Raw genomic sequence first — 14,012 nt, forward strand, 5'->3', positions numbered from 1 at the left:
ACCTGTTTTGACTGCCAGAATCAATCAGTTATATATTAGGTAAGTGTATTTTCATTGTGCTTTCCTTGAAAGTTTGCCCTTTTCAAATATTCCTGCTCAGGAAGACCTATCTAATAGCCTCTACATAGCACAGAATTCCTCTAAGTCCTTTTGCCTCAAAGGCATTGATGCTTGGATTTATTTTCAAAATGCAAGAGTTCATATACAGAGCCTGCTCCTCCTGCAAAACGGCAATTCCAATCTGAGGACAGAACAAAGACCTTCCTACACTCCAGAACCTGAGTTCGTAAACATAAATACAGATCGTCAGTATAACGTACATTGATGGAAATGAGGTCGTGTAACAATGTAATAAGATCATAGAGACTCCCTATCCTTTGTCTTCACACTAGTATAACCTAAGGTGGCTGGGTAAGAAACTGCTTCAGTACAACGATTCGCACATAATTCAGTTCCGATAGCTTAACATCAAAATTGGTAAATGGTGCCTTACAGCCTATGAGAGGATACAGATTATTTCTTTTGCCCTTCCATGAAATATTGCACTAAAGAGACGGAGGCTTACTTCAAAAGCTCAGAATCACATGTGTGATTTCAAATTAACTCTCAAGAGTGTCACTTCACAGAACATATTATACTCCACATACCACCATTTCATTCCCACTGGAATTCTCTAGGCAAGATCACATTCAAGACGATTAAGGACAGATTTTCGGGTACTACAATGGTTTTTGCTACTCTATTTCTCAGAAGCTTGTTTCAGCCCCATGGAGCTCTACAGGACTAGAAATCCTGGTTAACCAAAAGGTCATGTATCTGAGGGCGTTTCGCATGTTTAGGCACACCTTCAGTTAATCATGATGAATCTTAAATTATAAAAACAAAACAAAAAAGATGAATAAAAATCATGGAATTTCCATGATGTTGGTTAAACTTCACTATCTATCAGATTAACTTCCGTTACATCTCATCCTTTTCTCTCCTTATACATTTTCTATTTAATATGTAAACCTTTTGAGACAGTAATTTGGAATACACTTAACATTTCTAAAGCACTTAATGATTAATCCACTGCTTTTACAAATACATTACCTGTTCTGAAAGTCAGCTACCATGTCCCTTCTCTCCGAGATCTTCGAAGAGCCATCCAACCTCATGTAGGTATGTTTTCTGTAAACCATATATTCCTGCGAAGTGTGCAACAAACTGAGTCAATCTCATGAAGTCATTTGCTCCTGACTCCTCAAACAAAAGCAGTGGAATCAATACCAATTAAAAGACTGAAGAACAGGTAGAAGGACATTATCAACTTTAAAAAGTGATCCCTTACGATTACTAGAATTGAAGTTTAAAAATCCAGTTTACTTCTTGCCATTTGTGCCACCTAATTGTTTTCTGCATTTCACACAAATTGTGCAATGACAAATAAAGTCAGCTTAGCTTTTGTTCATTATCATTTCGCTTTCAGGATTACACCACAGACAATGCCTGTGAATATCTGCTTACTCAGAAAAAACTGGAAAGTTTCCAATGCCTTCTTTAGAAAAGAAAAAGATCACGAAGAGAGTCTTATGGTTTGGGTAAAAGTTTATTACTAAATCTAAATTTTGAACTGATAATAAGGCTTCTTTAAACGACCCTGCTCTCATCAGACCAAGAAGATATCCTCCATGCTATGGACCAAATCTGCTGGTTGAAAAATAAAGATTTTCAGGTACCCAGCTATCTAATGGTTAGGTATCAACTTACTTTCCATTTACAGCCTATCATCTGCCTCCTAGATAACTATATGAGAAAGATGTGCTCACCCAGCTCTCTCAGTACTTACCTCTCCTCCACATACACAATCAGCTAAACAGCTTTTAAAACTAACTAGCATACCACAGCAGCCTTCAATTAATCAATGACCTCTTCACAGTGTCTCCCTCTTCCTCTCAGCATCTTAAGTTTAGCAGCTTTTTCAAACATCCTGAACATTATGCTTGTACCTTTGGCTCTCACCCTAGCCCTACATGTGTCTGGGTTGTCATTCATTCGGCAATTCCACCGAAATGAGCATTTTAACCTGTCTACCCAGGTGTGTGTGTTAGCCCCCTATTTGTCAATTTAGGAAATATATTCTGTTCCCACTGTACTGTCCTATCAGTCCAATATTAGGAGTTTTCATTTACTGGATTGTTTCTTAGCCCTAGACAGTCAGATTTTTCTTGTTTAATGCCCCAGTGCATACACCTCTAGTGAAGTCTACAAACCCAGTGTGAAACCCATCCTCACGCAATTGGGATATATGATTGTACCCTGCTACATGGATACAATTGTCAGAGGGACACCAGGAGGAGGTGTGCCAGGTCGGCTTTGTCTATTAGCCTATTTGATGATCCTGACAAGAGAGTTCTGCAAGATTGTCCAAGGCTGCAGTTGTGGGACATCAGAGGAAGACAGGACATGTGAGATGAAGAAGGGGTTTGTGGCCTATGAGAGGGTGGAGAACTCAAAGGGAGACTCCTCTCCTCCATTTAGTACCCACTACAACTGGGCAGTGAAACAGGGCCAACAGAAACAGCCAATTCCAACTGACTAAACACAGGAGGGGATTTCATGATGGAGCAGTGAGAGGACTAGACTCCAAGTGCCTGGAAAGAAGTGGTGGTGCCAGAGCCCAATGAATGCTGCACAGACCCTGGTTTGAGGACTGTAAAGACGGCCTTTACTGTAGCGAAGACGCCTCAGACCCAACAAGAGATGCGGCAGTTGCTGATCCCATGGAAGCACCGGAGAGGCCCACTACAATTAGTCCACGCAGTACCCTGGATAGGCATCTAGGCAGGCAGAAAACCTTAAAGTGGGTTGCACAAAGGTCCTTTTCGCCTGACATGCACCACAGAGCCAAAAGGTGTGCTGAAAAATCCCATGGGAGCATTTCCAGTGGCTGGGATGTCATTCAACCGACTCAGCCTAGAGATGATGGGGCTCTTGGAAAAAAGTGACTCTAGGCATCAGTATATGCTAGTAGTGGTGGATACATGATTAGGTATCCTGAGGCTATTCTGTAACAGAATACAATGGCTCCTACTGTAGAAGCCAAACTTCTAAAAATCTCCTCCCTGGCCACACTGTTCTGCATCTGTGGACTGCTAGCTAGACCCTAGTCACTGGGTTGCACTGCCCTATACCTGAAGACTGTTATATTGACACTGGCTATGGGGCCTCACTGTCCCATGACTAACTAGGGGCTGTGATGTACACTCTGGTCATTAGGTCACACTACTCCATTAGAGAACAGCTGTATGGACCACTAGGATGTGCTGCCCTGTACGTAAGGACACAAAAATGGTGAATTATTCCTCCCCACCCCACACGGGGCACATTTGCCCTGCAACAGTAAAACAGAGCACAGGATGTGAGGACTGAAGTTTGAGCATACCCAAGTGCCAGGGCTAAAGCCAAAGTCCAAAGGCTTCAGCCCCAGGGGAGGAGCCTGTAGCTTGAGCTCTGCCATCCAGAGCTGAACAACTCACAGGGTTTGGCTTTGACCTTGGATGCCAAGGCTTGGGCTTCAGTCCTGGGTTCCAGCAAATCTAACATCAGTCCTGGTGACCCCATTAAAATGGAGTTGCAACTCAGTCTGAGGTTTCAACTTAGTTTGAGAACAGGAACTGGTCTGCATAGGATGTTGTCTTCCATACCCAGAAGTTATGACACACATTCATTGCCTACAGATTTCTAAAGCAAGTAACTTAATTGACTATACCTTTTAATTTCCATTGTACGTAAGACAGATCATAATAGTCCCCAATATAGTCTCCCGGCCTAAACATGGTAGGAAGACTACCCTTTCCTGTTCTACACTCTCCTGTTTCTTCATTTCTTCACTACAGCCAGTACCGGTCCATGGAAAAGCAAGCTGTGAAGTAATGAGGAAAATGCGCAGACTCATGGTAATAATGCTTCTTCCCTGATGCAAGGGTTATTGGTAGATTAAATTCCTTTTTTTCATGGAGACAACTGCGAGAAGAATGTACAGATATTTATGTCTACTATTAGGCGACTGTGTACCCCTTTCCTTATTTAATGTGCACAACTTGACTTTGTATTCCTTGTTTACTGTAGTCACAAATAAAAAAGCCAGGTCTTGTTCATGATGTAAATTCACTGACCTAGCTTGCTATAAGAGAGGCGACTTGCACTCACACAAGGAGCCCATCATGCAGCTCTAGTCATATCCGATAGGCAATGTAAATTCCCAAATTGAAGCATGTAGGAGCAGTCTCACTATTTCACACAGCTTGTCTTTTAGCTCTGTTCTAATCAACACATGCCTCTTTCTGTGAGGGACAAGTGAATTGTCAGCTAGTCAGTATGAGTAGCAGACTCCAAACCAGAAGGAAACAATCTAAACTGCTGCATGAAATTCTAGAGAACTGGCAGTAGCATATGAAAACCCTCCTGCACCCCTAAATATGCCAAACCTCCCCTTCAGCAGATTATATCATCAAACTTGACCGCACAAAAATCAATGCCCAGAGCATAGGACTCGGAAGTCCAGGAGGAAAAAAGAAAGAGGAGCTAAAAGCCCATTTAAATAGGCTGTCAGAAACACCCTACAGCTCCCTGACTAAGCAAACATTACACACACTTCACAAAACTTAACAGAACAAAACCCAGTGCCTGAGTTCTCAAGTAGTACCTCTCTTTATCTTCCCCATAGGCAACTGAGGGAGGCTATCTTTAACAATGGATTAAAAAAATAAGTAGCAAGCAAAACCTTAGTCCCCTTAATACTAAACCCTTCTGAACAAGACTTAAGTTGTCTCTTTAGGAAGAAATGTTATTTGTACCCAGAACACACTCATCCATTTTGTGACTCACAGTCCAAAGACAGTGCAGAGCTGCTAGTGGATTTCTTTTTAAACAGTGAGGCTACGTCTACAATACAGAGATCTTTCGAAAGAAGCCCTTCCGGAAGATCTCTTCCAAAAGAGCTTCTTTCGAAAGTGTCTCCCCACACACAAAAGAGCGATCTGCTCTTTTGAAAGACAGCATCCACACAGCCCCTGCCTGCTGTCTTTCAAAAGAACAGGCCAGGGACGGAAAAATCAGGTGCCATGAGGACTGCTCTTCTGAAAGCAGGGCCCAGTGGCGTTCTTCCTCAAATGGGAGTGGAAGAGCAATTTCGAAATGAGCATCACATTCTTTCGATTTACTTTAGAAAGAGAAATTACTCACTGTAGTAACGATGGTTCTTCGAGATGTGTCCCCGTGGGTGCTCCACAATAGGTGTCGGGCTCGCCCAGCGCCGCAGATCGGAAACCTTCCAGCAGTTTCTCCTGGATCGAGCATGTGCCGGCGCGCGCCGCTCACTTGCGCGTCCCCGGCCACGTGCGCGATCCGGTCCCCGCCAGTTCCTTGACCAACCGCCTCGGATGCTCCTGCAAAACACTAAACAGAGATCCGAAGTGGGGAGGATGGGCGGGTGGTGGAGCACCCACGGGGACACATCTCGAAGAGCCAGTGTTACTACGGTGAGTAACTTCTCTTTCTTCTACGAGTGTCCCCGTGGGTGCTCCACAATAGGTGACTACCCAGCAGTAACCCAAGTAAGGAGGTGGGTAATCAGTTTACGCGCAGCTTGCCCCCGAAAGGACTGCTGTCGACAGACGGGTGTCCTCTTGGTATACCCGATGTAGTGCATAATGTTTGGCGAAGGTGTCACAGGATGACCAGGTCGCCGCTCTACAGATGTCTTTTAACGCGATGCCCTTGAAAAAGGCTGTTGACGCCGCCACCGCCCTGGTGGAGTGAGCCCTAGGCGGGGCCAGCAAAGGAGTCTTTTGAAGTTCGTAGCACTTTTTTATACAGGACACAATGTGCTTCGAGATTCTCTGTGGAGAGAGACCCTCTCCTTTTGACCTGGGAGCGAGAGAGACTAGAAGTCTGTCCGTTTTCCGGAAGGACTTAGTTCTGTCTATGTAGAAGACCAACGCCCTCCTCACGTCCAGGAGATGTAGGCGTGCCTCCTTGCTGGAGCTGTGAGGCTTCGGGTAAAACTATGGGTTCGTTAAGGTGGAACTCTGAAGAAACCTTCGGAACAAAGGCTGGGTGCAGCCGTAAAGTTACCGCCTCCTTTGAGAAGACTGTGCAGGGCGGCGTTGCCATAACTGCTGCGAGCTCACTCACCCTGAGAGCTGACGTAATTGCATGGAGGAAGGTTGTTTTTATCATAAGGAGACATAGGGGAACTGTGGCTAATGGTTCAAAAGGTGGACCCGTTAGCGTGCTGAGCACGAAGTCCAAGCTCCATGATGGTGGAAGCGGTTTCCGAGCGGGGTACAGGTTTACCAGCCCCTTCAGGAACCTGGTAACAATAGGATGGGCAAATACCGTGGGCCCTTCTTCTGCATGCTGAAAAGCAGATATAGCGGCGAGGTGGACTTTTAGCGAGGATAGGGAAAGCCCGCCCCTCTTGAGGTCCAATAAGTATTCTAGTATTACAGGTATAGGAACGTCAAGGGGAGCTAATTGCTTGGCGGAACACCATGCAGTGAATCGAGTCCATTTCTGCTTGTAGGTCTTCCTGGTGGAGGTCCTTCGGCTACTTTCCAGGACTTGTTGTACTCCCTCTGTACATGTGCTTTCTAGGGAGATGAGCCATGGATTAGCCATGCTTGTAGGAGCAGACCTTGGGGGTGTGGGTGCACTATGGACCCCTGGGCCTGCGTGAGTAGGTCCAGCGCCACTGGAAGGGGGAGTGGCGGGTGGTCCGACATGCGCAGAAGGAAGGGGAACCATTGCCGTTGATCCCACGTTGGGACTACTAGAATCATGCGGGCTCTCTCCCTTCTGGCTTTCTGCAAGACCTTGTGGATGAGCACTGTGGGGGGAAACGCGTAAAGTAGGGGGCCCTTCCATGAAATTGCGAATGCGTCCCCCAGGGACCCCCGCCCCAATCCTGCCCTGGAGCAGTACTGGGGGCACTTCTTGTTGTGCTGAGTGGCAAACAGGTCGATCTTGGGAAACCCCCATGTGTGAAAGATCAGTCGTAGCAGATCAGAGCGAATCTGCCATTCGTGCGTGAGTGTGAAGCGCCTGCTCAGCTGGTCTGCTTTCACGTTGTGAGCACCCGGCAAATACGAGGCTTTCAACATTATATTGTTGGCGATGCACCAGTTCCACAGTCGGACTGCTTCTGCACATAGGGCACGGGATCGGGCTCCTCCTTGTCGATTTATATAAAACATAGTGGAGGTATTGTCTGTATTGATCCCGACTACTTTGCCCTGTATGTGGTCTCGAAAGTGTTTGCAGGTGTTGAACACTGCTCTGAGCTCCAGTATATTTATGTGCAGTGACTGTTCCGCAGGGGACCATAGTCCTTGCGTCACCTTGTCGCCGATGTGTGCTCCTCATCCTATGTGGGAAGCGTTGGTAGTAAGAAAAATTGAGATTTGTGGTTGGTGAAAGGGTACCCCTGTTAGCAGGTTCTTGGGGTTTACCCACCACTGCAGGGATCTGCGCACCTCTGTCATGGGTGACACCACCCTGTGGACAGTGTGGGATGCCGGCTTGTAGACGCTCACCAGCCAATGTTGTAGGCTGCGCATATGCAATCTGGCATTCTACACCACAAACGTCACCGCTGCCATGTGGCCTAGCAGCTGCAAGCACGTTAAGACCAGCACCATGGGGCTGTATGTAATGACTTGCACCAGCGAATTGATGGTGCGAAAGCGGGCGTCAGGTAGATACACCCTTGCTGTAATAGAGTTTATACGTGCCCCTATAAACTCTATGTCTTGTGTGGGGTCGGTCTTTGACTTCGCGAGGTTGATGACTAGGCCCAGCGAAGAAAACATGTCTGCTGTTATGCTTATCATGTGTAGGACCTCTGCCTTCAAGGCCCCTTTCAATAGGCAGTCGTCCAGGTATGGGAATATAAATACCCCGTCTGTGCAGGTAGGCTGACACCACTGCCAGGGTTTTGGTAAAGACTCTGGGGGCCGAGGAGAGGCCGAACGGAAGAACCTTGTACTGGAAATGCTCCTTGCCGACCATAAAACGGAGGAAGCGCCTGTGTGCCGGGTGGATCGTTATATGAAAGTAAGCATCTTGTAAGTCGAGGGCTGCAAACCAATCTCCATCGTCCAGTGCCGTGAGTATGGAGGCGACTGTGATAATCCGAAAACGTTGTTTGCGCAAGTACCAGTTGAGGCCCCGAAGATCTAGGATGGGCCTCCAGCCTCCTGTTTTCTTCTCTGTAAGGAAGTAGTGTGAATAAAAGCCTTTCCCCTGGAATTGCTCCGGCACTCTTTCCACTGCCCCTATGAACATAAGATGGTCCACCTCCCATTTGAGTCTCGCCTCGTGGGAAGCGTCCCTAGGTGGGGCCTGGGCAGAGGTTTCAGCGGTGGGAGCGACTGAAAGGGGATCGCATAACCCGTGGCTATGATCTCCAGTACCCATTTGTCTGCGGTGATCTTTTGCCATTGGGGGTGGAACGGTCGGAGGCGATGATGGAACATTAGCTGGGAATGGCACTGCGCGATGGTAGTGATAGTGCAGCCCTCGACCTGCCCATCAAACTTGTTGCCTTTGGGCCTGCCCCGAGGATGCGCGGCTTTGTTGAGGACGTTGCCTGGGAGTTCTATACTGTTGCTGCTGTTGATGTCGCCCTTGGTCGTAGCCCCGTTGGTACTGAGCACGCTGTGGTTGGTATGGGTATCGTCTTTGCTGAGGGTCATACTTTTTCTTCCTATATGGAGGGGTATAAATACCCAGGGTTCTAAGTGTAGCTCTGGAGTCCTTACTGGAGTGGAGGACCGAGTCGGTTGAGTCTGAAAACAACTTCTGCGTGTCAAAGGGAAGATCCACAATCTTCGCCTGCAGATCCCTCGGGATACCCGATGTCTGGAGCCAGGATTCTTTACGCATGACCACTGCTGTAGCCGTTGAGCGTGCCACCGTGCCCGCCACGTCCAGGCGATCTGGACTCCCGTCCTCGAAGCCGTGTAGCCCTCTTGCACAATCGCCTTTAGCACCGGCTTCTTATCTTCCGGAAGCGAATCCATGAGAGAAGTAAGTCTGGAGTAATTATCAAAATTATGGTTTGCTAGATGTGCTGCATAGTTTGCCATTCTCAATAGCAGGGTGGAGGAGGAATATACCTTCCTGCCAAACAGCTCTAGCTTCTTGGCATCTTTGCCTGAACCCCCTGATTTGTACTGAGAAGTCTTTGATCTCTGCTGAGACGATTCTACCACCAGTGAGTTTGGTTGTGTGTGACTAAAGAGGAACTCCATGCCCTTCGTCAGGACAAAGTACTTCTTATCCGCTCTCTTGTTCATAGGCGGAGCGGAGGCCGGGGTCTGCCATATGGTAGTGGCTGACTCCATAATGGCTTCATTGAGCGGGATAGCGATTTTGGATGAAGCCGGGGGTCTCAAATTTTTCAGGAGTTTGTGATGTTTCTCCTGTACCTCTGCCGTTTGGATGCCTTGTGTGAAAGCCACCCTTTTAAACAGCTCCTGAAACTGTTTGAGGTCGTCCGGGGGAGCAACGTTCCCGGGGGCCGTGGCCTCATCAGGGGAGGACGAGGAGGAACCACTAGGGTAAACCTCCCTCGAACTCTCAGGTTCTTGCGGTCAATGGTACACCCGCTCACTGGAGGCTTGCAAAGGAAAGTCTCGGGGTTCTACAATTAACTCCCCTTGAGATAGCTGTGTTTCCATCCCCGGCCGGGAGTAACCACGGGGATATTGGACGGCCAGGGGGGACCTGCCCCTAGGTATATGCGTGGGGTGTCTGTGTCCAGCATGATAAGAACGACCATGGCAGCATGGGCATGGGTCCAGGGATGGAGACCTGGACCACTCTCAGGGTACGTACCCCCGATGTCTGGGAGAGCGAGATTTCCGCGACGATTCAGATAACAGTGAAGCTGGTTTGTGATAGTACTCCAAGGGATCCAATTCCAGAAAGGGCGAAGGTGGCCCAAGCCATGGTGATGTTGGTTGGAGGAACGGAGAAGGAGGCTCTGGATAGGCCAGTGGAGACCCAGATCTTCTGGGTGGCGTGTGCAGCATAAGGGGAGGGCTTGTTGATAGCAGCATTGCAGCCCTGTCCGGAGAAGGGCTGTGGTGCCGGGTTTTTGCTCTCGCCTTTCCCCTCCCCTGCGGGGCTGGCACCGCCCCCTCCCGTGCTGGGGATCTCGGCCCCGCCGTCGGCGCCGCGCTCAGCCTGCTCAGTTGCGGAGCTGCGCGGATAACGTCCTCCAGTGCCTGCAGGCTCCATGCCTGTTGGCCCTGCACCACTTGCACCGCAGGGGCCGGTGCCGCCTGTGGCGGTGCCACCGATTCCGGCGCTTGCCTGGCCGCCGCTCTGAGTGCTGTGCGTGCCGGCTGTTTGGTAATCGGAGGCTCAGCCTCTGCCACGTGCGCTGCTGCTCTGCCGCTTGTTTGAGTATGCGGCTGGGGGCTGTGTGCTCTGCCTGTCCCGCTCGCTGAGACCGCCGGCAGGGATCGGGCTGGAGAGAGCTTCCTCCGTTTCTGCACCGAGGGGGTGAGGGAAGCCGCCTTCCTTTTGTGGAGCCCAGGGGGTCCCTCTGGTTGAGGCCTCTCCGGCAAGTCAGGCTGGAGAGCCTTATCAAACAGGAGCATTTTCAGCTGCATTTCTCTGTCTTTTCTGGCCCTGGCTGTGAGCTTAGCACAGTGGGAACACTTCTGGGTAACGTGTGATTCCCCCAGGCACCGAATGCATTCACTATGCCCATCGGAGGCCGGCACAGCTTCGCGGCAGGACTCACACTTTTTAAAGCCTGAAGAGGACATCACAGTGAGTCTTTTTGCTGTTAATAGGGCACTTAGCACTTAATTCATGCCTGTTTACCCGTCGCGGACACCAGCCTGCAGCAGCGGGAGGCCTACTGGCCTTCACGTCCACGCGTCTTCTCCGCTCCTCTCTCCCTTTTTATTATTATTATTATTATTTCTTTTTAACTCTCTTGCTTTCTCTCTTTTCTCTTTTTGAAAAGAAAAACAACAATTTACACGTAAAAACTCTACCTAATCTGACTCTGGCCGTAGCCTGAGCGGATTCCGTCTGCAGCCGATGGCGGGTGAGAAGGAACTGGCGGGGACTGGATCGCGCACGTGGCCGGGGACGCGCAAGAGAGTGGCGCGCGCTGGCGCATGCGCGATCCAGGAGAAACTGCTGGAAAGTTTCCGATCTGCGGCGCCGGGCAAGCCCGACACCTATTGTGGAGCACCCACGGGGACACTCGTAGAAGAAAGAACACTGTGGCTACGTCTACACGTGCAGCCAACATCGAAATAGTCTATTTCGATGAATAACGTCTACACGTCCTCCAGGGCCGGCAACGTCAATGTTCAACTTCGACGTTGCTCAGCCCAACATCGAAATAGGCGCAGCGAGGGAACGTCTACACGTCAAAGTAGCACACATCGAAATAGGGATGCCAGGCACAGCTGCAGACAGGGTCACAGGGCGGACTCAACAGCAAGCCGCTCCCTTAAAGGGCCCCTCCCAGACACAGTTGCACTAAACAACACAAGATACACAGAGCTGACAACTGGTTGCAGACCCTGTGCCTGCAGCATAGATCCCCAGCTGCCGCAGAAGCAGCCAGAAGCCCTGGGCTAAGGGCTGCTGCCCACGGTGACCATAGAGCCCCGCAGGGGCTGGAGAGAGAGCATCTCTCAACCCCCCAGCTGATGGCCGCCATGGAGGACCCAGCAATTTCGACGTTGCGGGACGCGGATCGTCTACACGGTCCCTACTTCGACGTTGAACGTCGAAGTAGGGCGCTATTCCTATCTCCTCATGAGGTTAGCGACTTCGACGTCTCGCCGCCTAACGTCGAAGTTAACTTCGAAATAGCGCCCGACGCGTGTAGACGCGACAGGCGCTATTTCGAAGTTGGTGCCGCTACTTCGAAGTAGCGTGCACGTGTAGACGCAGCTTGTGTGTGTAGACGCTCCGTGGGATCTTTCAAAAGATCCCTCTTCTTTTGAAAAATCTTTCAAAAGAACTTGCTAGTGTAGACACAGCCTAAGAAAGTTGTATGTACACAGCATTGATCCACATTAGTATGTCATGAACATGATAAAATGGCTGCAAGTTACTACACTAGGTATGTCTGCATTATGTGCTATGAGTAATTCCCAGCTCAAGTACACAACTGGCTTCAAGGAGCAGAGATGGTAGCAGCATGGCTTAGCTATGTTGAGTACAAGCCTGTCTGATTTGCGTGGTATGTACTCAGTATGGCTGCCATCACCTGTGCTACCACAGCTTCACTCATCAAGCTAGGATGAGTATGTGTACATGAGCTAGGAATTTTACCCCACAAAGCCATCACGTCTCTATAGAGAATCTGTCAATATACAGAGAACAAAGAGAACGCTGAAAGAACGTTTATTTTTTTAAAACAAATCTATGAGAGTCAGGGAACTTGGAATATAATAAAATCTGCACTAACTAGATACAAAAAGACTTTCTATTAGTCTGCTGAAATAGTGCTCTGTTGTACTTGGGCACCAGACTTGGGGCTTGTCTACATACGGAGTTACTCGTCTTAAATTAGTGCCATAACTTCTCATAATTGCTATTTACCTATCTTAAGGTTTTATACTGTGCCATCTATCACTGCAGTATCTACGTCTTTCTTTCTTTAATGTAGTAATAGTAACAGTGCAGTCCCCTAGAGGACTTCATGGAGTTTCTGGCATTCTTCCTCTTGGGGCAAAAAATCTGGATGGAGGCAAGTTATTTTTTCTTGTAAGATTTTATGAGTTTCTATAACTGCTGTATCTGTACTCTTGATAGATCAAATTAATATTTAACATTTTTAGCAGTTGCTTATTAGGGATCTTACCTATAATTAGTTTTATGTTTTTGTAATAAATGGAACATCAAACACGTTGGGTTTGCCGTTCCCCAGTGTCAAGGAGACACACAAAAATAGTTCTGGAGAAGTCTTGGATACCACTGGGAGCAGAGAATACCCCAATGTGAAATCCATTCGCTTACTGGGGTAAAGCAAAGATCAAGGGCTTGGAGCAGCAATGGCATAGTTCCTGAGAGAATTTTCTTGCAAATGGAGCACTTGTGGCCTTTGGTTTGCCCAGCTTAAGCTTCTCTGATATGATGTGGGAAGAGCACAAACAAAGAGCTTGACAGGTGGACCTCTTTGTGGAACAGAGCCTTGAAAAATGCTGGTCCCCTGGGCAAGAAGAGTTATCATAGGGGTAAAGTTTGCTCACTGATTCTCCACAACAAAATTTAAAAGCTAGAATGCTAAGAGAGAAGACAAGAAAACTAAACTGTCACTTTCTTTAACTTCTGAGATACTAGCTGAGGTGTAGACAAACTTTAGTGCCTGCGGAGATGACTGAACTACATACAATATTTATATGAGAGAAAGCAAGTGGGTGAATTGGCAAAGATTCAGTAAGACAGCCTTCTGTCCCTCTCTCATTTGACAATGTGTAAGCTTCTCATCACTGTTGCAATACAACTCAGCATGCAGATGGCCACCCAAGCCTATTACCAGCTGCACTCCTAGTAAGCTCCCAACATTTGAGACCAATGCACAGTATTGACTCAGCCTTTATACATTTTTAGGCTCTGAAAAAAAAAGCAAAAAAAAAAAACAAAACAAAACAAACTTTCCTGGTTGTCTTGACCAGATGGCAAAAATACTGTAGCATATAAAATATTACTTAATAACCCCAACTGCACTATCACAGGACCCTGATATTCCAGCATTAGTGAAGTTGCCCTGCCTCATACGTTTATTTGCCAGCCACGCTACTCAGTTTAAAAACTTCACCCTCACTCTCTCAGACGCCAGTGGTGGTCTTAAACCTCAAAGCCATTTCATATTTAGAATTCGTCATGGCCACTGGTGTTTCTAATGGGAGAGGACTGCAAAATCACAAAAGCTACGAATGCTGATGCTTCAATGAAATAGAGGGCCTGGCAGTGATGGATACCAT

General features: G+C 48.0%; 1 protein-coding gene across 1 annotated transcript in view; it reads right to left on the bottom strand.

The window, feature by feature from the left end:
* Positions 1-14,012, bottom strand: part of INO80 (INO80 complex ATPase subunit) — a 134,200-nt gene that overhangs the window by 17,318 nt on the left and 102,870 nt on the right. Inside the window, exon 28 of the mRNA XM_074997009.1 lies at positions 1,093-1,187. Coding sequence (XP_074853110.1) covers positions 1,093-1,187 — 95 coding nt within the window. The remainder of the gene's footprint in view (positions 1-1,092; positions 1,188-14,012) is intronic.

This window comes from Carettochelys insculpta, chromosome 6 (genome assembly GCF_033958435.1).
Source record: "Carettochelys insculpta isolate YL-2023 chromosome 6, ASM3395843v1, whole genome shotgun sequence".
NCBI lineage: Eukaryota > Metazoa > Chordata > Testudines > Carettochelyidae > Carettochelys > Carettochelys insculpta.